The 27,395-nt window shown below is 38.0% G+C and overlaps 1 protein-coding gene across 5 annotated transcripts in view; it reads left to right on the top strand.

Moving 5' to 3' along the window:
* The window catches only part of LOC106064992 (tetraspanin-18-like), a 252,594-nt gene that overhangs the window by 145,038 nt on the left and 80,161 nt on the right, over positions 1-27,395 (top strand). The window contains exon 2 of one of the 5 annotated variants that reach the window (XM_056029261.1): positions 24,980-25,420. The exons of 3 other annotated variants lie outside the window; for them this stretch is intronic. In XM_056029261.1, coding sequence (XP_055885236.1) covers positions 25,190-25,420 — 231 coding nt within the window. In that variant the 5' untranslated portion in view covers positions 24,980-25,189. Of the gene's footprint in view, positions 1-24,964; positions 25,421-27,395 lie in introns of all 5 variants that reach the window. One more of the 5 variants, XM_056029260.1, reaches the window with a different exon arrangement.

The following is a 27,395-nucleotide window of genomic DNA, read 5'->3' as shown; positions in this document are numbered from 1 at the left end:
CCTTTGGCTTGACGTCCAGACCCGGTGCAACGTTGACCTTCTGATCCACCATTGGCATCCCGCCTTTTCATTTCTAATTCCCTTTACCCCGCGCCTGGTGATGGAGATGTTTGTAATTGAGCAAACTTTGTGCTCTTTGTCAACTTAAACACCCAGGACAACCTTCACTGGACAAAAAAAAAGCACTCCCCCCATTCTCTTTCTCTCTTTTTTTCTTTCTCTTTCTCTGTCTGTCTCTTAAGTCTCTTTCCTCCCCCCCCCCACCCTCTCTCTCTCTGGTCCTGATAACAATTATTTATATTTCTCTGCCACAGACCTTTAGGTGGAAGTGGCAGACCAGTGTCCGATAAACTTTATATGAGTAAAAGCTAAAAGCTAGATTGAAAAATTAGAAGCGATGTTGAAATGTGGGCCTACTACTTGACAATTTTTCACACATCACCTCCTTTAGTCAGTTGGACTGTTGGGGCACCACACAAGCTTTGTCGACCATCTTTCTCCATTCCTCTCTGTCTTTTGCCTTGGATAGAACCTCTTTCAATGGCAGGCCTGTCCATTCTATTTGTTGTGCTCTCATCGCCTTCTTTGTCTGCCTCTTCTTCTTCTTTTTCCTGGTACTGATCCCTGTTGGAAGATTTTTGCGAGCCCTGAAGACCTTGTAATATGGCCAGTGTTATTTGTATGACGTGTATAGATCAACATTTTTTGGGGCGCGAGCTTGTGTGTTCGTGTTGTCTGTCTGCTGAATGTTGTGTGTCTGTATGTTATGTGTATGTGTGTGTCTATAAGTGGTGCATATGTGATTATGTTGTGTGTGTATGTAATTGAAAGGGAAAGCTACGTGTGTAACATAGAAAGAGAAAGAGAGAGAGATGAGAGAGTGTGTGTGTAATTATCAAACTAATTAGCAGTTAAAGTTTCGTGACCTGCTGTGCAAAAGTTTTTCAGCTGCACCCATTAAGTATAGAAAAAAAAAATGTTAAGTTCAAGAAAAACAAAAACTTGTGCTCAGGATTGAACTATTTACCTAGAAAATGTTTGACCCCCATGATTTTTTAGAAAAATTAACAACCAAAAATTAAAATTATTATTTTTAAAGCAAAGCGTAACAACAGCACATTTACGGCCATATATCTCAATGCTATAAGTTATCTCCCTTTATCTAAATAACACAAGATTCGTTGATTAACATTAATTAATTAACTAATAGCTTTGTTGTTTTTGATTGACTCAAGTATTTTCGTTGACAATGAATAATTTTGCAAAGTTTCAACTTGATAAGACTATGGCAAGTAGGAGAACTAACGTGTACAAGATTTGTACCCGACAGAGTTGATAGAAGATTTGTACCCGACAGAGTTGATAGAAGATTAGTTCCCGACAGAGCTGATAGAAGATTTGTACCCGTCAGAGTTGATAGAAGATTAGTTCCCGACAGAGTTGATAGAAGATTAGTTCCCGACAGAGTTGATAGAAGATTAGTTCCCGACAGAGTTGATAGAAGATTTGTACCCGACAGAGTTGATAGAAGATTTGTACCCGACAGAGTTGATAGAAGATTTGTACCCGACAGAGTTGATAGAGGCTTAACTCCCCTAGCGATACATTGTGCAGACGTGGAGCTCCTCGGTTTCTACAGTCGACGGTTGACGAGGGTGTCATGTGGCTAGCACAACTACCCAACGTCCTTTACTTTCCCTCATGTCAGGTACATATTGAAATGGGGGGGGGGGGACATTCATATGTAATATTAGTTACGAGATGAAAGCCTGGGTTATGGGCGGAACGATGTCGCCCACACAACAGTTCCCCCCTCTACACGCAGTGAAGTGTCCAAATGAACGGCTAATGCCCAATACATTTTTAGTGACGCAGTTCTATGCATCATGCTACCTAAGGGTCACCAGCCCCTGATTTTTTATCCACAGTTGGCTATAATATAAAGATCATAATCTATGTATTAATTAATTTGATCATTACATTTGATTACTGATAGTTATAGTGTATGTAGGGTCTACTAGAGTCTACTTGGAAGAATCATACGAAATGTATTTTTATCCCATTCTATTAGGTTATAGTTTTAAAAAGTTCTACGGTGAAGTGCTAATTTTATTTATGATTTTTAAATAACAGTTTGTAACTATTGTGTTTATTGTTACATAATTTATTCAACTATATTTCTATTTTTAGCATAGTGTTCACGCGAGAAGTTTTCTCAAAAAAATAAAAATAAAAGATTGTGTTACTAGGTTCTCTTGTTACTTGCTCTTGTTGCCTAGACAACAGAAATATGTCCACGCAACTTTCATTTCTCTTCCTGTTCTAGTGTTCTCTAATATTGATGTCGAGGCAAAGGTGACGTTAAAGTGTGTGCAGAGCTGAGAGCATTTGTACATAGAGCAATGACCTTCTTGGAAGCAGAGCAGAATAAGTGTTCTTTAAACCCTTCCCAGATAGTCTCTCTCAGCATTCTGTATGTGTCTCCTCTTTCAGCATTCTTTCTTTGTCTCCTCTCTCTCTCTGTTTTTCTCTCTCTCTCTCTCTCTCTTTCTCTCTTCCACCATCCTGTCTTTTTCCTCTCTCAATATCCTGTCTCTGTCTCTTCTCTAAACATTCTGTCTCTGTCTCCTACTTCAACATTCTGTCTCCTACTTCAACATTCTGTCTCCTACTTCAATATTCTGTCTCCTACTTCAACATTCTGTCTCCTACTTCAACATTCTGTCTCCTACTTCAATATTCTGTCTTCTACTTCAACATTCTGTCTCCTACTTCAATATTCTGTCTCCTACTTCAACATTCTGTCTCCTACTTCAACATTCTGTCTCCTACTTCAACATTCTGTCTACTACTTCAACATTCTGTCTCCTACTTCAACATTCTGTCTACTACTTCAACATTCTGTCTCCTACTTCAACATTCTGTCTCCTACTTCAACATTCTGTCTACTACTTCAACATTCTGTCTCCTACTTCAACATTCTGTCTCCTACTTCAACATTCTGTCTACTACTTCAACATTCTGTCTCCTACTTCAACATTCTGTCTACTACTTCAACATTCTGTCTCCTACTTCAACATTCTGTCTACTACTTCAACATTCTGTCTCCTACTTCAACATTCTGTCTTCTACTTCAACATTCTGTCTCCTACTTCAACATTCTGTCTCCTACTTCAACATTCTGTCGCCTACTTCAACATTCTGTCTACTACTTCAACATTCTGTCTCCTACTTCAACATTCTGTCTCCTACTTCAACATTCTGTCTACTACTTCAACATTCTGTCTCCTACTTCAACATTCTGTCTTCTACTTCAACATTCTGTCTCCTACTTCAACATTCTGTCTCCTACTTCAACATTCTGTCTCCTACTTCAACATTCTGTCTTCTACTTCAACATTCTGTCTCCTACTTCAACATTCTGTCTTCTACTTCAACATTCTGTCTCCTACTTCAACATTCTGTCTCCTACTTCAATATTCTGTCTCCTTCTTCAACATTCTGTCTCCTACTTCAACATTCTGTTTTTCTTCTCTCTAAACATTCTGTCTTTGTCTCCTACTTCAACATTCTGTCTGTCTTCTCTCTAAACATCCTGTCTGTCTTCTCTCTAAACATTCTGTCTCTGTCTCCTACTTCAACATTCTATCTGTCTTCTCTCTAAACATCCTGTCTCCTACTTCAACATTCTATCTGTCTTCTCTCTAAACATCCTGTCTCCTACTTCAATATTCTGTCTGTCTTCTCTCTAAACTTTCTGTCTCCTACTTCAACATCCTGTCTCCTACTTCAATATTCTGTCTGTCTTCTCTCTAAACTTTCGGTCTCCTACTTCAACATTCTGTCTGTCTTGTCTATAAACATTCTGTCTCCTACTTCAACATTCTGTCTGTCTTCTCTCTAAACTTTCTGTCTCTGTCTCCACGCTCAGCCGTCTCTGTCTAAAGCCTTTTGATGTAAAAGGCGAAAGTCTTGGCCAAAAATCAATTCGATTTAAGATTGTAAGCCAACACGTGCAGATTTGGTTTCTGCTCATCCAGATTATGGGAGTGTGCGTTTTATTCTTTTGTCTATTTGTGTTTACAGAGGCAATAAATCCTGGCACACAGAAAGGTCTGTAAAAAAAAAGAAACGGGGCACATCTCGCATCAAACATCCACATTCTGTACGGTGTATACTGGCATACGTCACTTACATTTGATCGATGGTATGCCAGGTGGTCATTATCACTCCCTTTATTGGCCGTCTTGTCTGGCCACTTCGAGATATGGCGGAGCCAATGTACACAATTGATATTGATGTTATTATCGTCGATTTGGATTCGTTTCGATTGTTTTTCTCGTCGTCTATCCTCAATATCATCAAGTCTCCATTTGGCATCGTCCCTCCCATCGTCACCCAGATCGTTTTAGTACGTGTCAACTGAATAGTTTGTTTTAATGACATGTCCTCAGTACTGGTGCTTCCACTTCCTAATTAATAAATGAAGTTTTCAGACTGACTCAAAACTGATCCATTGTTTACTTTGCAATCTTCTTTTACTTTTTGAATTCTAAAAAAACAAAAGAGTGTTAGAATGAAATGACAAGCAAATGTTTAATATGTGATCGTGTAGCCAGCACAACCACTCACCAGTTTCAATAGAACTAAGAGTAAAATGTAAAAGTTCCACGTTCAGACCTTGCGATCTAAGGGACAGATGATGTGAAGGTCAATGTCATCTGTTTCTGTAGCTCGCGGTTAGCATGGGTGTCTTTTGGTCAGCACGACCAGCCGCCTTTACTTTCCCTCATTAGAGCTGGGTGGACACAGAGGTGCTCTAAAAAACCCGAAATTAGAAGTTCCAGTCTGCATCAGAATTCGAACCTGAACCCTTCGGTTAGGAAGCCATGCGCTTTACCACTCAGCCACGGCGCCTTCAGTTTTAATAGTATCTCTTATTTACTTAGCGGTAAAGTGGTGTGTATGATGTAAGGTGTGTACGCTGTACACACTTATGCTTGTGTCTAAATCACAAGTCCAAAATGTGAACACTAAATAAGTGCACTAAATATATTTAGGCGCCAATCTATATTCCCAAACATATGAACCTCATTTAGGATTGTTATATTTTAAGCCATGTGTTGTAAACCAAAGAATTTTTTACTCCCATAATGATGGATTTGGATCATGTTTAAAATATACTTTAAAAACAAATTTGTTTATAAAATGTAATTTCAATATGTCGTTCACCTGAGCATCAGAAACAGGAGATAAACTACATCGACCAAACTCTCTTGGGTACCTAACATGAGTTGGGAAAAGCATGCCAGATAAACTACATCGACCAAACTCTCTTGGGTATCTAACATGAGTTGGGAAAAGCATGCCTGATAAACTACATCGACCAAACTCTCTTGCGTACCTAACATGAGTTGGGAAAAGCATGCCAGATAAACTACATCGACCAAACTCTCTTGGGTACCTAACATGAGTTGGGAAAAGCATGCCAGATAAACTACATCGACCAAACTCTCTTGGGTACCTAACGTGAGTTGGGAAAAGCATGCCAGATAAACTACATCGACCAAACTCTCTTGGGTACCTAACGTGAGTTGGATAAAGCATGCCAGATAAACTACATCGACCAAACTCTCTTGGGTACCTAACATGAGTTGGGAAAAGCATGCCAGATAAACTACATCGACCAAACTCTCTTGGGTACCTAACATGAGTTGGGAAAAGCATGCCAGATAAACTACATCGACCAAACTCTCTTGGGTACCTAACGTGAGTTGGGAAAAGCATGCCAGATAAACTACATCGACCAAACTCTCTTGGGTACCTAACGTGAGTTGGATAAAGCATGCCAGATAAACTACATCGACCAAACTCTCTTGGGTACCTAACATGAGTTGGGAAAAGCATGCCAGATAAACTACATCGACCAAACTCTCTTGGGTACCTAACATGAGTTGGGAAAAGCATGCCAGATAAACTACATCGACCAAACTCTCTTGGGTACCTAACATGAGTTGGGAAAAGCATGCCAGATAAACTACATCGACCAAACTCTCTTGGGTACCTAACGTGAGTTGGGAAAAGCATGCCAGATAAACTACATCGACCAAACTCTCTTGGGTACCTAACATGAGTTTGGAAAAGCATGCCAGATAAACTACATCGACCAAACTCTCTTGGGTACCTAACGTGAGTTGGGAAAAGCATGCCAGATAAACTACATCGACCAAACTCTCTTGGGTACCTAACATGAGTTGGGAAAAGCATGCCAGATAAACTACATCGACCAAACTCTCTTGGGTACCTAACATGAGTTGGGAAAAGCATGCCAGATAAACTACATCGACCAAACTCTCTTGGGTACCTAACATGAGTTGGGAAAAGCATGCCAGATAAACTACATCGACCAAACTCTCTTGGGTACCTAACGTGAGTTGGGAAAAGCATGCCAGATAAACTACATCGACCAAACTCTCTTGGGTACCTAACGTGAGTTGGGAAAAGCATGCCAGATAAACTACATCGACCAAACTCTCTTGGGTACCTAACATGAGTTGGGAAAAGCATGCCAGATAAACTACATCGACCAAACTCTCTTGGGTACCTAACATGAGTTGGGAAAAGCATGCCAGATAAACTACATCGACCAAACTCTCTTGGGTACCTAACATGAGTTGGGAAAAGCATGCCAGATAAACTACATCGACCAAACTCTCTTGGGTACCTAACATGAGTTGGGAAAAGCATGCCAGATAAACTACATCGACCAAACTCTCTTGGGTACCTAACATGAGTTGGGAAAAGCATGCCAGATAAACTACATCGACCAAACTCTCTTGGGTACCTAACATGAGTTGGGAAAAGCATGCCAGATAAACTACATCGACCAAACTCTCTTGGGTACCTAACATGAGTTGGGAAAAGCATGCCAGATAAACTACATCGACCAAACTCTCTTGGGTACCTAACGTGAGTTGGGAAAAGCATGCCAGATAAACTACATCGACCAAACTCTCTTGGGTACCTAACGTGAGTTGGGAAAAGCATGCCAGATAAACTACATCGACCAAACTCTCTTGGGTACCTAACGTGAGTTGGGAAAAGCATGCCAGATAAACTACATCGACCAAACTCTCTTGGGTACCTAACATGAGTTGGGAAAAGCATGCCAGATAAACTACATCGACCAAACTCTCTTGGGTACCTAACATGAGTTGGGAAAAGCATGCCAGATAAACTACATCGACCAAACTCTCTTGTGTACCTAACATGAGTTGAGAAAAGCATGCCAGATAAACTACATCGACCAAACTCTCTTGGGTACCTAACATGAGTTGGGAAAAGCATGCCAGATAAACTACATCGACCAAACTCTCTTGGGTACCTAACATGAGTTGTGAAAAGCATGCCAGATAAACTACATCGACCAAACTCTCTTGGGTACCTAACATGAGTTGGGAAAAGCATGCCAGATAAACTACATCGACCAAACTCTCTTGGGTACCTAACATGAGTTGGGAAAAGCATGCCAGATAAACTACATCGACCAAACTCTCTTGAGTACCTAACATGAGTTGGGAAAAGCATGCCAGATAAACTACATCGACCAAACTCTCTTGGGTACCTAACATGAGTTGGGAAAAGCATGCCAGATAAACTACATCGACCAAACTCTCTTGGGTACCTAACATTAGTTGGGAAAAGCATGCCAGATAAACTGTAAGATTTCGAAGGCAAACTTTAAGAAATTGTAGCTTGCACTCTTAAAAGCTGTGTGATCACACAAAAAAACAATGACGTCATATGTACATACATGTTTTAAAGTGCTAGACTGTATATTATTTTAATTTCATTTCATTGTGTTTTTTTTTACTTCAGTAAAAAAAAATATTAACAGTGTCTCCATTTTTTTTATAGATAAAATAGATAATAGACTACTAGGTTGTTTTCACCTCAATGTAGGAATTTTTCTATTCCATAGACAAATAAAGCATATAACCTGTGTCACCTACCGTAGACAAATAAAGCACGTGCTAGATGAGGCAGCGCCGTGAATTTGAAAAGGTTGTTTTATAGTATTTAAAGCTGTCTGATAACTCTTACTCTATAAAGTAACTATATGCATACTTCTATATTTTCATTTGGGATCTTTGGGCGCCTCTGAGTCCACCCAGCTCTAATGGGTACCTGACATTATTTCCGGAAAGTAAATGCGGTTGATCGTTGTGCTGGCCACCAGACACCCTCGTAAATATACATTTCGTACTTATAAATAAAATTGTAACTTAAATCTGTCTTATGCAGTAATATAGTATGTACTATTAATTCTTTAATTATTCCACTTAAATGGTTTAAATACAAGTGACATCCCATATTTAGATTACATGTCCTCCGTGAACCCTACTGGCCATAACGCAATAGAGTATTTCTTTGGACAGCTCTCTCTCATTGAAACTCTTCCTTTAGTCCCTCATGAAATTCTCCACTTGTCTCCCGTCTCCTGTTTTGACTTCCTAAATGACTTCAAATCTCTGTCATATCTTTTCATTTCTCTAATTGACCCTTAGCTCTCTTAGCTTCTCGCAACTGACCTTTTTAGTCCGAATAGGTCATTTTCATCTCCTGTCAAACAAAAAGCAATGTTTCTGTAACTATACTAGTTGACTAACAAATCTTTTTTTTATTTTAGTGTTTGGGAGAACGACAAAGTCATGCAAATGATATATGATAGTAATATTGATAATTTACGAGTTTTATCTTAAAAGAGATGTAGGCAATTAATAAGTTTTATTCTAAACTAGCCTGACATTACCCTCGGCCTGCGGGCCTAAGTTTGTGTTTACTAATCTAGTGGATTGGATTAAGATGTATGTTAAGCTTAGTTAATGATCCTTTCAAGTTTTTTCTCTTTCGCTACGAAAATAAAATTAGTTTTGCGAAAATGGGTTTACCCGAAGCCGATACATTCATATCTATTAAAAACAAAAAGAGCGATAGCTTTGTTAAATGAATGGGATTATAAAGTGAACAATTAAACGAAATAATTATTAGTACGCAATTCATGAATGAATATAGATCTAGGCCTATCTCAACTCGGCTTCGGAGCTTTCGTAAACGAATGTAGTCTTCTTAAAAATGCTTTAGAAAACCAAATTTGATAGTTTATTTGATCAAAATATGAAATGAATGGACTATAATTAGTATGTTCATGTGTTTAAGTATAAAACTATCTGTGCGAAGAGAAGTTTTATCATCTTAGAGTTGAATTAGAGTTTTAGATCTAGGGATGGGATTATAAAGTAAACAAATAAACGAATTAATTTTTAGTAAGCGATTCATTACGGTATTGTCTAATGAAAGAATGTTTGTCAGGAAATCTGCAGTCACAGATATAACGAACTAATTAATTCAAAAAATGCTTTTGAAACACAAAATTGAAGGTTAATTTTATTATATAATTAAATCAATGGATCTTCTTTTGTATTTTCATGTGTCAAAGTAAAAAACTATCTGCGCAAAGTATATTTCTAAAAATTAGATCTAGGTCTAAATCCTTTCGATCTTTTCTATGTCAACATTGTAGACATGGCCTAGATCCATAAAATACTATAGCTGTAATAGAGTCGGACAACTTTATTTTTTTTTAGGGTCTTAAGTTTGTTTTAGGGCTACAATACATACACTAAGGTCTAAGTTGGTACCTAAGAAACATTCCTGCCAAGTTTTATCAAGATTGGTCAAGCGGTTTTGATGTCTATAAGTAACATACATACACCTTACATTCTACTTTATAGTATACTAGCCTGGCATTACCCGCGGCCTGCGGGTCTAAGTTTGTGTTTACTAATGTAGTGGATTGGATTTAGATGTATGTTAAACGTAGCTAATGATCCTTTCACGTTATTTCTCTTTCGCTACGAAAATAAAATTAGTTTTGCGAAAATGGGTTTACCCGAAGCCGTCACATTCATATCTATTAAGAACGAAAAGAGCGATAGCTTTGTTAAATGAATGGGATTATAAAGTGAACAATTAAACGAAATAATTTTTAGTACGCGATTCATGAATGAATATAGATCTAGGCCTATCTCAACCCGGCTTCGCAGCTTTCGTAAACGAATGCAGTCTATTAAAAATGCTTTAGAAAACCAAATTTGAATGCTTATTTGATCAAAATATGAAATGAATGGACTATAATTAGTATGTTCATGTGTTAAAGTATAAAACTATCTGTGCTAAGAGAAGTTTTATCATCTTAGAGTTGAATTAGAGTTTTAGATCCAGGGATGGGATTATAAAGTAAACAATTAAACGAATTAATTTTTAGTAAGCGATTCATTACGGTAGGCCTATTGTCTAATGAAATAATTTTTGTCAGGAAATCTGCAGTCACAGATATAACGAACTAATTGATTCAAAAAATGCTTTTGAAACACAAAATTTAAGGTTAATTTTATTATATAATAAAATCAATGGATCTTCTTTTGTATTTTCATGTGTCAAAGTAAAAAACTATCTGCGCAAAGTGTATTTCTAAAAATTAGATCTAGGTCTAAATCCTTTCGATCTTTTCTATGTCAACATTGTAGACATAGCCTAGATCCATAAAATACTATAGCTGTAATAGAGTCGGACAACTTTATTTTTTTTTAGGGTCTTAAGTTTGTTTTAGGGCTACAATACATACACTAAGGTCTAAGTTGGTACCTAAGAAACATTCCTGCCAAGTTTTATCAAGATTGGTCTAGCGGTTTTGATGTCTATAAGTAACATACATACACCTCACATTCTACTTTATAGTATAGAGAAGATAAATGTAGAAAATTCACAAGTTTTATCTTACATTGACGTAGGCAATTCGTGAATTTTATCTAAAAGATAAATAACTCTGAGTTTTATCCTTAATAAATGTAGATGGCGAGTTTTCTCTCATAGTTGGCGATGTATGAGAGATGATGAATTTTAAACTATCATTGAGAAGTAATCGATGCTGACATTTCAAGTAAGGACCAAACACAATTTGCTCGCTTCGTTATCAAGTGCCAAAAATATGGATTTCTTGTTATCACACTTAGTGAATCATCCAGCCCTAGATGTCAATCGTTAAATCGGATATCGAATATGTCCATCACTAATACAAGCCAATGAAATATTTAGGAACGACGGCCCTTCTCATGGCACGACATGCTGACTGCTAAGTCGATTATCGCTGGATCGATTCTGGTTTGTAGTCAAGGTTGCGAAAGAGATTTGTGTGAATCTAATTAATGAGTAGTGGGACTTTGTTTGGTTTGCTTTGTGTACTATATTCATAATCATGCTACAAGTATGACAACGAAGTCGCTCTCTTGACTGTGTGTACATCTTTTCAACCTTTGTTATACTTAAGATTGATATGCTTGAAATGGGATGACATATTCCAAATGTCAATGTCATAACAGAAACATAAGACTGATGTCACGTCTGAACAGAAACATAAGACACATTCCACGTAATCCATTAAGTCTTTACAAAATGTTTTCTTTTCATGTCAAATTATATTTGGCCTAAGCTTGACCACTATGTAAAATTCATTTGTGATGAGAACTTTGTAATCTGGAGCATTTGTGTTACAACCAGAAATAATGAAGTATTGAATAAGAAGTTGTCTATGTTTTAAACATGTTTCAATGCCAAGGTCGTTGGTTTGTACCTTCAATACTAGCTAGAACTAGCCTAGAACAGCATATATTTGTTTAGTTTGTGGAGGGTAAGACACTGGGTTGACGCACAACCGTAAATCCGGAGTTGCATTTATATGGTACGAGTACTTCTTCATTACGACAGTGTGTTGCCAAACGTAAGACTTAAAGAACTGTCGATAAAAATTCTATAAAAAAAAAAATAAAAAAAAAAAGGGGGGGGGGTTCTTGTAGAGGCCCAGGGACAGTAGCCCTGCCTACCCTCCCCCGATTTCAGCCCTGTTGTGTGCTCTCCTCACTTCCACTTTCACACCAGTGTTTATTGACTTGAACTACGACAAACCATCTCGTGATTTCGTCAGAATCCATTCAGTCTACACAACCAAAACCATCCGCTGCTCTTTTCTCATGGTTACATCAGAAACTCGCACACACAATCCATAACACTAAACATATACTCCAAGCAAGGGAGGCTCATGAAAGTTGCAATCTACTTGAACCAAACTTTCACCAACATTCTTGTAATGTCTGGTATTGGCGACATTCTTGTAATGTCTGGTATTGGCGACATTCTTGTAATGTCTGGTATTGGCGACATTCTTGTAATGTCTGGTATTGGCGACATTCTTGTAATGTCTGGTATTGGCGACATTCTTGTAATGTCTGGTATTGGCGACATTCTTGTAATGTCTGGTATTGGCGACATTCTTGTAATGTCTGGTATTGGCGACATTCTTGTAATGTCTGGTATTGGCCGATAGGGTCACGTGTTCTCTATCGCAATTCTGGAGTCATTTGTCAATTTCCTGGAATATTGTTTCCCGTTGGACAAGTGCTGCGCTCTCAGGTTCATGAGTTCGCCCAGTGAGAAAAGATTTCTTCCCCTGACCCTTTCCTGGTCCATTCACCCTGTCCATCTTGAGTTGACCATCTAGTTCCCGCCAAGTAATATCTTCACACCGGGAGTCTAAGACCAGAGCGAAGTCCAGCAGCTGTGATGGCCGATCGATCAACCCCGGGAGATTCGTGTAGGCATTAATTGTGACTTAACGCCACCCCCTCGTCCCTAGTCCGGCCTGTCGATACAGCCCTATTTTATTTCACTTTTAATCTATAGGCCGCCATTTTTCACCGCCTGATACATCGGTCAGTCGATGCAGTTAATTCCCTTTGACTCGACGGTAGCGACATAGGAAAATTCTAATTTCATAGAAAAACTGTTGGTCCATCTCTAGCAGATTGTTATCTATATCTGTGAAAACCAATTCTTCAATAGTTTATATAACTGTTATATACTATATATGTATGCAAACACTAAAACTAAGACGGGAATAAAAGAATAGAATGTCTCTAAAGGGCAGCTAATCTAACCCAATGATGCTATCGCATGCTTCAGAATCACAAAAGGTTGTCAACTAGTGGCTGGAGAACTTGGACTTGTAAATCTGAGAATTTGTTTTTGATCTTCACGCAAAAGTCTATCAGGTCTTGTTTCTTTTTGCCTGGACCCTAGACAGGAATGATTCGATATTTAATGATAATGTATTAACATACGTTTCATAAGTAGTACTGTTAGCACATATACTAAATAATAATGAAAAGATCAAATCAATTAGCTGCTTTCTTTGTTGGTGAGTTGAGCATGTTCATTTCACTGTGTTCACTTTTCTTCGCCTGTTTTTCTTGCAGTATCGAATAGTCGGCATCAGAGAAGCTTATTACCTTTCACATCTTATGAATGGTACATATTTCTAAGCCTAAATGACAGTTAAACTCTTTGAAATAATTTGTTTGTAAATGTTCATTGAACTAAGTGATTCTTCAATTGACGGCTTATGCCCAAGGAGAACACGATGCCTTTATATAAATATTGAAAATATTTAGCTCGGTGTTTTATTTCAGCCTGATTGTGACTGGAGACACCGACTGGTTCCTGTTACGTGGAATTCCTGCTTGTCCCAGAATCCCCACACTTCCTGTTGAACCTACCCTTAACTCCGTGGCTGGAGGAAGGAACCTTGGAATCAGCGAAAACTGAGTATTAAGTTTACCCAAAGTCAATTCTCAGCACCCGCTGCCTGCCTAATCATCGTTGATTTTGCCCCATCCCGCTGTGTCACTCCCACTTCACATAATAGCGGCCGGGCTATTCCTAATTCAACCACGATATTTCAGCTGGAGCTGGCACCTCCCAAGCTGATGCTCATACTAGCAGACTAAAACAGTCTACAGCACCTAGGCAGAGGGATAAGCTTCTGAGACATCGACCAAACCCAGGATCATAAGAGCTAAGTCATACGAACAATAGGGCACTCACACATTTATGCAGTCAGCAGTCAATATGATGAGTTAACCATTCCATTTATCTCTACTTACTTTGAATATTGCTTATAGGATGTATGATTATACTCCTCACTTTTTGTAATCCCTCCCACTTTCATTTACATTACATTAAACTATTTGATCTTGTTGACAAAAAGGGATTCTTTTCTCAATTGTATGCTACCTGTGTGTTCTATTTCCGATCTGTAACGCCCGCTGGTCTATGGTGGCGTTAGAAACCCCTAGACCTAACGTCACCAAAACTAAATTATTTTCAATAGTTTATTGTTTAAAATTAAACACACCTCCTAGAGCCCAATGACAATGGAGGCCTTTCCCAGCGGCGCGTGACAGTCATCACTAAAATTATTGATGCAAAAAGTGTGCATTGAACACACATTTGTTTCGTTAGGCTAAAATAAAAATTACCAGGTTTTACGTCATTGCAGACTTTTTTTTGATATCGTCTGCTGCCGCTAACTCGTGGCTTTCAAGTAGGATTGTATTCTTTGATTCATTGGACTGGACTGTGTGCCACACTCATTGATTCATCGCCTTCATCGTGCAATCGATGCTGCGAAATTCAAACAACGCTTTTTTCTTGTGGTGGGCCAGGGTTTGTTGAAACACCCGATGGCTAGAACTAACCTAACCGGAAGTTGTCCTGCGGCTGTGGACAATGGATCAAAGTCACCAAACATGTCTTGTTCCAGAGTCAAACGGCTGCCCACATAACATTTCTACAGTGTTTTTTTTATTCCTCAGTTACGACCATGTCGAGTTTTTACTTCAGTTAAATCAATATGTACTAATGGAACGTGATGATGTTGCTGATGTTTGCTAGGTTGCAGATGCCTGTGATGTCGCTGATGTCTGTGATGTCCAAGATGTCTGTGATGTTGTTGGTGTCAACGATGTTGCTGGTGTTTGAGATGTAACTTGCTTGCGATGCTGCTGATGTCAGTGATACTGCTGTTGTCTGGGATGTGGCTCTTGTTTGTGACACTGATGATGTCAGAGATGTTGCATATGTTTGTGATATTGCAGATGTTTGTGATGTCATTATGCTGCCGATGTTACTATAGAAAGCGTGCTGTGTTAAAAATAAAATAAGTTTTTTTTTCAACTAATATAATGTGTAAGCAAAAAGACTTTCTCCAAGAAAATCAAGTGTTCTCGGAGCTCAATGAAAGAGATTTGTGTAAGACCTCATGTGGATCAAATGGTAGAGACATCTTTGGTGCGGATGTGGCTAAATTGAAAGATGTCACAGTTTTTTTCCTTTCTTCTTTCTTCTGTGTTTCTGTGTCATGTTTCTGTGTCATGTTTCTGTGTCATGTTTTCACGGCTGTCAGTGACAGTGAGAAGGTTTTCATTTCATATTTCTCTCAGTAAGATGTGCTCTCTGTCAGGATTCTTTTTGTATCCTCTGAGTATCGGTTCTTTTTTGTTCAAAGACTTTAACATGATTTATCAACTATTCTTATTCGTGGCCTTTGGAAGATTTTTCTGTTTGGACAAAAGTTGCTAGAGGATTTGCTTCGAGTCTTTAACAGAAACGATTTTAGCGCTATCAGAATGTCTTGTCCTAGAAGTCTACGGCTCCTGTCAGGTCCTATTGGTCATATGTGTCCATGATTGATATATTCTGGTGACTAGGTCACCCATCGCTCAATCACCACGCTTTTGAAAAACCATTAAACCATCTTAAAACAGTTCCTCCCCCCCCATCCCCGAATCTGTCATGGCGAGGAAAAGATGGGTGGGTGAGGGTGAGATACACGAAACTGCTAATGACGTAATCAATCAAGTGGCCGGACGGAACCCGCGGTCAGTTCTGCCGGAATTGTTGGCTTTCGTGTCTAGCGCTTATTTTTACATGCTTAAGGGAGATTGGGTTTAGATTCTTTTTAGTGTTGTTGTGTGTGTGCGTGTGTTTGTATGATAGATATGTACTGTCTTTAGACTGTTTAAAATGTAAGAGAATTGTCGCGTTTGTTTGTATAATAAATATTTACTGTCTTTAGACTGTTTAAAATGTGATAGAATTGTCGCGTTTGTTTGTATGATAGATATATACTGTCTTTAGACTGTTTAAAAAATTAATTTAGACATTGCCTTTTCAAAGCTTCTAAACAAAAGAGTTGACGAAAGAAAGGTCAAAGGTTAGTTTCTTGTACATCCCACCTTTTGGTTGACAACGAAAATATCGAAACTCTTTTTGTCTGGGTCCAACAAAATCAACTGTTTAGTTTGTACCAACTTGTACTCATGTGGATTTGTTATTGAATTTGGATTATAGTAATTATTGTATTATGTATTATTGCTTCACATGTAGCGTGTCTTCAATCTTTTCGTAGCCTCTACTTGAAGGACTCAGTTATAAGATGCCATCAAGAGGGACTCTTCTTTCCTCCTCTAAGGAAGGGAACGGTAGGCATTAGACGTTGGACATTGGACCTTGGGTGATTTGATTTAAAGTACTGTGTAACAGATCAGTGCCGGTCTTAGGTAATTGAAGGCCCATGGCGAAGCAAAATAGGAGGCTCCAAATGAAATAGAACAGCAAAAAATTGGGACCTAAAAATTCGCAATGAATTATAAAACATCTGTACATATATCTAAATCAATAAATAAGTTAAATTCATTTAGCGCCGGTAGCACTAATGTGCTTCATGGACGATTCGTGACCGCCAGTCTAGAAATAACGTTTCGACAATTCACCAAATTTGAACATATGTAATCTAACAAGTAGATCTAAATATTTGTGAATACGTCTTGAATCATAGTAGAAATGAAGAGCTCGGAAAGTAGACAGTGCAATAGGGTTCTGCTATGTTTCAGATTTCAGCCATGTTTCATGTTTCGCCATTTTTTGTTTTAAATTCCCGTACGAGGCCCCCACCAAACAGAGGCTCTGGACGGCTGCCTAGTTAGCCTATGTCTAAGGCCGACCCTGAACAGATAGATTTCTCAGTTCTGTGTTTGTTTGATATATATATGTACTGACAGTACTGTATATATATTTATGGACTTGTCAATTGTGTATGTTTGATATAGTGTTCGCTTATAATGTACTGTTATTATCAGGTTCTTGTTCTCTGTGTGTTGAACGTATAGGTACACAATGTCATTCTCATGTGTTTTGTTTTGTTTTTGCTTTTTTTTTCAAACATATATTTGGGTCAGGATGAGTGAGCTGGAGGAGGAGAGGGAGTTATGAAAAACCTTTCCACGCTACTCCTATGATTATACGAAAATAACTCGTCAGTTGTGCTATGTCCTTTTAGTAATACCATAGATTTTGCCACATGCTCAAATCTGCATGATTTTTTAAAAAAATGATTTTTTTATATCCATTTAATTGTATACGATATCATTGTCTACTCTGCACTCTAATAACTGTTTGAAATGTCTATAATAAAATGTAGTAGAATTTGTTATTTTGTACTTCTCTCAACTGCTTGCTAGACTAGATCCTAGAATAATGTTAAATTGCTGACAATGTTTAGACAAGTCCGTTAAACATCACAACATGTCTATAGATCGAAACTTCTTTGGAATAATCTATTTATAAACTTCCGACATAGGAATCCTGTTTTTTAAAATAGCTTTCACCGAATGTGAACGCACCAATCCTGGTAGCCCCCCACCCCCACCCCCCCCCCCCCCCACATCAGCTGTGCTTTATTTCAAGCTTATATGTATATCTCCGAGTGTTATAATCTATTTATCGATTCTATAAACACGACCGGAAGAGCAAGGCTGGAAATCGCTTGCATTGAATCGCCCACTGACTGCCTCCCACCTATTTGATCCCCAGTATCGCGCCCTTAAAATACACAATGCGTCCATCCGCACAATCCCGCTGTAGAATGTGATGACATCACGTCAAGTGTTATCATTACTTGTGAATGTATCGAATCATTTTTCAAGGGGAGTAAAACGTTAGGAATATCTAACAAGATGTCTCCTGGGGTTAAGGTCTGATCTTATCTTATATAATACAGACGTTACTTCAAAAAAAGAAAATGTTACGTCTTACGCCTCATGCATCTAGTCATGCATATTAACCAATGACTTATATTCTGCCAAGTCACTGGTTTTCCTGGCTAGCTCAGGCAACCCATTCCATGCTCTAATAGCACTTGGGAAGAATAAGTATTTGCAAATATCTGTCCCAGCATATGGAATGAGAAATGTGCCTTTATCTTTGTCAATGGGTAACCAAAGAAAGGGATCGGAGACAGTGTAGGCCACCATAAGAAAATAATCAACCAGAAACAAAATCACATGGACCAGAGGCGGCCTTAGCAGTGCGACGGGCCGAGGGCGATTGTCATTTCAGGGCCACAAATTTGTGTAGAATGGGCTTACTGTGACAAAATTATCTCTTTATCGATGGCTCCCCTAAGGTGCTGGCCTGGGGCGGTTGCCTCACTCGCCACCCCCTAGGGCTACCTCTGCCTGACAGCCATATATTTGCTTATAATAGTCTGTGTGGGTAAAAAAAAAGGTGGCACTCTTGGTGTGACTTCAAACTAGGTCACAGAAATTAAAATTACCTGATAAAGGAAACGTTAAAGTCGAATAGAATCATTAATTTACTGTTCGCTATTGCATATATATCTTTAATGAAACAACAATTCAAAAAATATATATTTTTAATGAAACAAGACTTAGCCTGCATCTAGATCTAAATGTTAATGTAGGATTTACTCTTAGAAACAAAACAGTTTGAAGGCTACACTCACTAAACAAATTCCTTTCCTTAATGCTAGAACACGTTCACTTCTATCAAACGGCTTTTGTTGAATTTAAAACTTTTGAAAATTTGAAACATTAGGATAGACTTTGAAATATTTTTTTTTTTAGAAATCTGAAACGTAGCTTTGAAATAACTTTAGAATATCATTCGTAATTTTTAAAAGTGAATTTGTTGTCGAACCGATATTAAGAGTGCAGTTACTGTTATATTTCACGATGCTACACAGCCCTCGGTGTGACCTATATATATTGCCCAATATAATTTTCTACTACATCCTCTCGTACTGAAAATTCTCTAAATATTAAATTTTGTTGTCCAATATAACTTTTTATTTCTTTCGGTAAGGTTTAACTATGCAGTCAATTGATAGCTGTGAGGCGTCACGGTGAGGTTTAACTATGCAGTCAATCGATAGCTGTGAGGCGTTACGGTGAGGTTTAACTATGCAGTCAATCGATAGCTGTGAGGCGTTACGGTGAGGTTTAACTATGCAGTCAATCGATAGCTGTGAGGCGTTACGGTGAGGTTTAACTATGCAGTCAATCGATAGCTGTGAGGCGTCACGGTGAGGTTTAACTATGCAGTCAATCGATAGCTGTGAGGCGTCACGGTGAGGTTTTACTATGCAGTCAATCGATAGCTGTGAGGCGTTACGGTGAGGTTTAACTATGCAGTCAATCGATAGCTGTGAGGCGTTACGGTGAGGTTCAACTATGCAGTCTATTGATAGCTGTGAGGCGTTACGGTGAGGTTTAACTACGCAGTCAATCGATAGCTGTGAGGCGTTACGGTGAGGTTTAACTATGCAGTCAATCGATAGCTGTGAGGCGTTACGGTGAGATTTAACTATGCAGTCAATTGATAGCTGTGAGGCGTTACGGTGAGGTTTAACTTAGCAGTCAATCGATAGCTGTGAGGCGTTACGGTGAGGTTTAACTATGCAGTCAATTGATAGCTGTGAGGCGTTACGGTGAGGTTTAACTATGCAGTCAATTGATAGCTGTGAGGCGTTACGGTGAGGTTTAACTACGCATTCAATCGATAGCTGTGAGGCGTTACGGTGAGGTTTTACTATGCAGTCAATCGATAGCTGTGAGGCGTTACGGTGAGGTTTAACTATGCAGTCAATCGATAGCTGTGAGGCGTTACGGTGAGGTTTAACTATGCAGTCAATTGATAGCTGTGAGGCGTTACGGTGAGGTTTAACTACGCAGTCAATCGATAGCTGTGAGGCGTTACGGTGAGGTTTAACTATGCAGTCAATTGATAGCTGTGAGGCGTTACGGTGAGGTTTAACTATGCAGTCAATTGATAGCTGTGAGGCGTTACGGTGAGGTTTAACTACGCAGTCAATCGATAGCTGTGAGGCGTTACGGTGAGGTTTAACTATGCAGTCAATTGATAGTTGTGATGCGTAAATGTGAAATGTTAACAGCTTAGGGATTCTGTGTGAGACAATTAGTTACAGAAGGCCTGAACACTGACACGCAACGTCACAACCTGTGGGCAGTTTAGACCAATAGCTCGTTTCCAGGTCACAGGTCTGTACTACGTGGCAACGAGCTATTGGCCTAAACTGCCCACAGGTTGTGACGTTGCATGTCTGGGTTGAGGCCTTCTTTAACGAACGGTTTCGTCCGGTGCCCTACCTGTGACCTTGTCTCCTCGGCACCTGGTAGTGTGTGTCCTTAGCCCTCTTACTATTTAGCCAAACTGTTTCAATGTTGTACAGGCAAAGAGGTATCATTTACTTACATTGTGACCAAGCTTATATCAACACACTTTGTCTGTCTGTCTGTCTGGTACAAATCTTGTACACGTTAGTTCTCCCACTTGCCATTCTCGGATCTAATTGAAACTTTGCGACAATTATTCTTTGTCGATGGCAACACACAAATCAATAAAAAAAAATAATTAGTGTTTATTCATTAATTTTGTTTTATATAAAAAAGATGTAAATATTGCAGTAGTGAAATATATGGCAGTAATTGCGCGGTTCTTTCCCTTTTATACGCTTGGTTTTTTTTTAAGCATTTTTAAAATATATTTTTTTTAATTTTTTTTTCTTCGTTAGGTCGATAGAGAAGCGAAAATGTCAGGCAAGACGAGTCTGACAGTGACAGTTACAATATCATTGCATGTGCCAGTATGACATTTACTGCCATTTACTCACAAACAAATCGTATGACATTCTGCGATTTTTTGTCAGTTATTAAATGACACAGAATAGCGAGAGTTAACACATGGCAACGTAAAGGTAAATGAAACGCATTGCGGCACTTTTCTGTGTCGTGTGTACTCTGCCGTAACAGATATCATTTGCCCGTTTAATGCGTGATGGGTTTTGTTTATCGACATTTCTCTCCTGCATTGTTTGTCTCAATAATTATTCCCCTGGCGACGACAATCTCCTGGTGATTGGGAGATAACCCAGTAGTAATACCTTCCTTTCGTAATTTAAATTAAAAATGACTGGGCGAATTTTTCAATAACAATACTATAAAAACATCAGATCTATATTTTCGAATGGTTTATGACCAGTTTATGTGATATTAGAACACATTTATGCAAAGGTATCTAAGAGATGATTCCCATTAAAGTAGAAGATAAGAGTCCTCTAGTCAACTACAGTCTAATATATTTGTATCCAATACATTTCTATCTGGGCCTAGAGGTTTAATGAAATACGATAAAATGATAAAGTTTGTTTCCTTAAAATAGAGTGGTAGCCAACCTATTGCTATATACAGTGGTAGCCAACCTATTGTTATATACAGTGGTAGCAAACCTATTGTTATATACAGCGGTAGCCAACCTATTGTTATATACAGTGGTAGCCAACCTATTGTTATATACAGTGGTAGCCAACCTATTGTTATATACAGTGGTAGCCAACCTGTTGTTATATACAGTGGTAGCCAACCTATTGCTATATACAGCGGTAGCCAACCTGTTGTTATATACAGTGGTAGCCAACCTATTGTTATATACAGTGGTAGCCAACCTATTGTTATATACAGTGGTAGCCAACCTATTGTTATATACAGCGGTAGCCAACCTATTGTTATATACAGTGGTAGCCAACCTATTGTTATATACAGTGGTAGCCAACCTATTGTTATATACAGTGGTAGCCAACCTGTTGTTATATACAGTGGTAGCCAACCTTTTGCTATATACAGCGGTAGCCAACCTGTTGTTATATACAGTGGTAGCCAACCTATTGTTATATACAGTGGTAGCCAACCTATTGTTATATACAGTGGTAGCCAACCTATTGTTATATACAGCGGTAGCCAACCTATTGTTATATACAGTGGTAGCCAACCTATTGTTATATACAGTGGTAGCCAACCTATTGTTATATACAGTGGTAGCCAACCTGTTGTTATATACAGTGGTAGCCAACCTATTGCTATATACAGCGGTAGCCAACCTGTTGTTATATACAGTGGTAGCCAACCTATTGTTATATACAGTGGTAGCCAACCTATTGTTATATACAGTGGTAGCCAACCTGTTGTTATGTACAGTGGTAGCCAACCTATTGCTATATACAGCGGTAGCCAACCTATTGCTATATACAGTGGTAGCCAACCTGTTGTTATATACAGTGGTAGCCAACCTATTTTTATATACAGCGGTAGCCAACCTATTGTTATATACAGTGGTAGCCAACCTATTGTTATATACAGCGGTAGCCAACCTATTGTTATATACAGTGGTAGCCAACCTATTGTTATATACAGTGGTAGCCAACCTATTGCTATATACAGTGGTAGCCAACCTGTTGTTATATACAGTGGTAGCCCACCTGTTGCTATATACAGTGGTAGCCAACCTATTGTTTTATACAGTGGTAGCCAACCTATTGTTATATACAGTGGTAGCCAACCTATTGTTATATACAGTGGTAGCCAACCTATTGTTATATACAGCGGTAGCGGATGGAGGGGGGGGGGCTAAAAGCGCCACATCACGGGCCGGTTATGATCCGCGTGCCATAGGTAAGGATTGACTGATATGAATCAACATCTTCTCATATCCAGTGTTTCAATTGACTTATTTAATCAAGTGACATAAAGTTTAAAAAAAACAACAACACAAAAAAAAACATTCATCTGTTGCACTTTATTGTGCATGTATATGAAACACTGAAACATTTACGGTGGAAACATTTTTTTTTTAAGTTTAACAAATTAAAGAAGTTTGTAATTGGCAATAGCAATGAAAAATTATAAAAATTAATTCGCTAAAAAATGATAGGTTTCTGACATTTTAAACCTTCCTTCTTTTATATGTATTAAAATAAATATCCGCTTTTTCTTAAAATACAAAATATTTTGCTCCGTATGCTTTATTTCTCTTGTCTACTATATAGAATCTCAATCTAGACCAAATTGTAACTAATTCTATTGTTCATGAGTGCAAACTCTGTAAAAACGATAATTATATTTGTGCTTCTAAATTGGCCAAATTACGTCATCACTTTTAGAGCTTCCTTTGTTTCAATTCCTAATTTCCTTAGCCTCTGTTTCAAAATCTTGTTATCCTATTTGTCTGAATGGAGACCTTGGACACTTCGTAATTGTGAGCGTTCCTTTCGGTTGAGTATCCTTGGTTACCGCCGGACGCAATGAAAGCGTCATTTTCTCTCAAAACAAAAGAAGGACTAGAGCCAATGAAATAAGGAAAGAATAGAAGCAGTGATGGAGGATTGTTTTATAGTTGTTAGATATTCAAAATACTTTTATTGATCTGATTATGCAGCAGCTATTTGTTTTTCTTTTTTAGCAAAGATAACAAAGTATTTGTTCATGTATAGGCCTAGAATGTTCTAAAGGAGAAATACACTTTAGAGAATACTTAACAACAGATGCCTTTTATTTAGCTGACAGTCTTGGTTATTCACTGTCAAAACGGATATAGAGTTATAATTAAAAGTTATCGGAACATTTACACCACACATAAAAACTAAAAACAAAACAAACTAGTATTAGAATAATAGATAATCAAATTAAGGTGACCACATTTCTCCCATTCATTATTTGTAACTGAGTTATAACCCTTACAGTTGATTCTAATTGTAACACTACACAAGAGCATGTTTTGGCCAAGCTAAAAAAAAATATAATTATTGTATCAAGGCTATGTATGTTGGACCTAAGTTATTGGTTTCTTGTTAGCTTAGTCTTATTAGGGCCTATATCACTATAAAGCTAATGGCGTTATTGTGGATGAAGTCGCTCTAACAAGAAACATCAGGCATCACTCTATGCGAGCAAGGAGAGACAGGGGAGGTATACCGCTTTAAACCCATAATAGTAAATATTATTTAAAACCCCCCAGAGTCACAATAAAAGAATTTACAATAAATGCATAGTGACATGCAGCTAGTTAATGTTTTAACTTGAGTCCTTAATACTTTTTCAACAGCAGTAATGAGTTGGAACGGAGTATTGATCAATAATACTGCTTAGATGACTAACTGATGCTGATTTGACGACTTATATATACTGTTTAGAATAGTCACTAATACTACCTGCTTAGACTACTCACTAATACTTCTAAGATAGCTCACTATTAGGCCCACTGCTTAGACTTTCACTAATACTGATAAAATAGCTCACTATTAGGCCTACTGCTTAGACTTTCACTAATACTGATAAGATAGCTCACTATTAGGCCTACTGCTTAGACTACTCACTAATACTTCTAAGATAGCTCACTATTGGGCCTACTTCTTAAGCGACTCAATATTACTGTTTAGACTAGTTTAGAGTGTTCCATAATGGTGCATAGAATACTCCCTAGTCACTAATAGTGCTTAGACTAACGTTTCTTCAGATTTGCTCAGCCCGTGGATACGTGAAAAGCAATCACAGAATGACACACGCCAACAAAAACAAAATCTTCTAATGTATTTCGTGTTTGTAACGATACGAGCTGACAGATTCTCTGTCACACATTCGCACATTTGCAACGAATCATTTTCTCACTCAAACACTAGCGCGCACACACATGGCATAAATTCTAATGTTTGTATAGTCAATGAAATTTCTTTTTCTGTTTTCAAAATCCTGGCCCAGACTACGGTTACATTCTTAGGTTCAAATAATTGTCATTTATCTGTCATCCGATTGATTCCCTTTTCGTGATTTTTTTTTATGTAAATGATTTTAAATATGTCCAGATTCCTCTAATCAAGGTGACGATATAATGGTGTCAATTAAGACAGTGTTTAGATCTATTAACAATGCTAAAGACACATTATTCTAGAGAGAAAGATACGTCAAGACTCTTGTTCTTTGACAGTTTGAATCTTAGTTAATGTACTCACTTGGAGTCTTCGGTTTTGTGCTTTATTTATTCCCCTTGCGATAAATGGATCATAGTGACGTCACCGGCCTTATGATAAATGGATCACATTGACGTCATCGCAGACACTCACGTCAAGAACGGTGACGTCATCGGCAGCGCCAAGAAATCCCACAAGAGACGGGCACCCGACAGGCCGGAGCCCTTCCACTCGCTTGGACCAGAGTTCGGGCCGAACTACGGGGGATCGTTCAATGGCTCTTTGCCCCGAGAGCCCAACGGCTCTGCCTCCAGGATCGAACAGCACGCGAATCGCTCAGAGCAAAACAAGGTTTGTCTAGACAAAAAATGCCTTAGACTTCTGGCAGTCTCATCAGTTTAGTCCGACAGTGCGAAACAAAATGTGGGAGGGTTAAAATTTGGTACATGTTGGCTGTTTGACTTGAACATATCAGCCATTAAATAAAACTTATTTGAGCCACTAGAAGGGTTAAAAAGACGCACTGCATTGTATTTAAAGATCTGCTTATACAAGGCTAACAGAATACTGAGAGGACATTGAAATGATGAGACTGTCAAAAAATAATTAATTCTTGTTGACATTTCATGTGCATGTGTGTGTTTGCAATATGTAGTGTATCGTCTTAATTCAATAAGAAAAAGTTCCTCATTTGTATTTGGCAAACTAACAACGTTGGTTGAGGTCAAATAAGTACCGGTACAGTAATGTTTTTAAAAATATCAATTCCTATTTTATGTTCAAATTAAAAGTAACCTAAACATTTATATTTTATTACTCATTGAAATAAAAGAAAAAAAAACAATACGGGGATCAAGCCAACGACCCCGCTCCCGCGCTACACTAATGGTGCGCATCTGAGCACTACTGAACACGACTAGTGAAAGACATATAGAGACAGGAAGAAGGACTGTTGTGAGCCGGCTAAAAGTCATGGGAGTTTGAACAGTCTGGTGCTGAGTGCTGTCCTGTGTGATACTAGGAAACTGTGTGGGAGACCTGGAGCGACACTGGGAAGTGTGTCGGTGGTCTGTTCTGTGTTCTGGTATAAAGTAGGACTCTTAGAACTTAGACATATTACTCCCTGTGACTTTATAGCAGACGTCCAAGTCTAACTAGTAACTATTACTATTTGTTGATGCTTATACTAGTTATAATAAATAAATACATCGTTTACTGTTGCCGACCTGTCTTTCGTTGAGTGCCTGCCTTAGAGAATTACAACAGTATTATTAGCGCGACGCTCTATCAACTTAGCTATCCAGCAATACTACTATGTGTAAAATTTTAGCTTAAAATAAATGATTAAATGTTGTTACTTGAGCTTCCAACCAACTTCCAGTTTTGCATTTCCATCCATGTAGAAAGTGTGGGTTGATAGAAGGAATAGTGATACAAAAAAAAATTATTAAGTCTAATTAAACTTATTCAGATTTTAAAACCCAACTATGGGATAATATTTCTTATTAAAATGAGAGATTAAAAAAAGATTTTTTTTGGTAACATTTGTTTACTTTGCAGTATCGCTTAGATTGAACTTTTACTTTTAATATTGAGGCTATACTAATCTAAATGTAAACTTAAAAAAACAACAACAAAAGCAATGTAAATTATGTAACAATCCTTTATCTACTCCAGTAAATCTACTAAATCTCTATACTAAACAGAAGGCTGAATTCTGAATTAAAATGTGTAGGCCCACTGACTCATGACTCTGTAATATTAATAATAATAATAATAATAATAATAATAATCTTTATTATCCGTAAGGAAATTTGTCTTACAATTTGTGCATTACACCAAACAAAAAACATTATATATAAGAAACCAAAGTGTACATTCACACCAGACGCACTCATAATTTACATGTGACAAAGTTTATACCAGATTGTTCTTATTTAATGATTTGATTGCCAGGGGAACAAAAGAGTGTTTGTGTCTGTTTGTCTTTGCTATCGGTGTCTTGTATCTCTTTTGTGATGGTAAAATCACAAAATCCTGACACAAAGGGTGATTCTTTATTTCGAGGATCTTGTTAGCTTTTTTATAGATGTTTGTCTCAAACAACTGCCCAAATGGGGTTTGTTTTTTGCCAATGATTTTGCCAGCAGCATTTAGGATTCTATTAAGTTTATTTTTATTTTTAATGCTCAGATTGCCATACCAGGCAGTGATATTGAAACTTAAAATATTGCAGATGTGAGCGTGATAAAACATAGCCAAGGCCTTTTCGCTAACATTAAACGAGGACAGTTTTCTTAGTAGTCGTAATCTTTGCTGCCCTTTT

This window comes from Biomphalaria glabrata, chromosome 5, assembly GCF_947242115.1.
Source record: "Biomphalaria glabrata chromosome 5, xgBioGlab47.1, whole genome shotgun sequence".
In the NCBI taxonomy this organism is placed as follows: Eukaryota; Metazoa; Mollusca; class Gastropoda; family Planorbidae; genus Biomphalaria; species Biomphalaria glabrata.
This window is presented reverse-complemented; position numbering and strand designations above follow the sequence as displayed.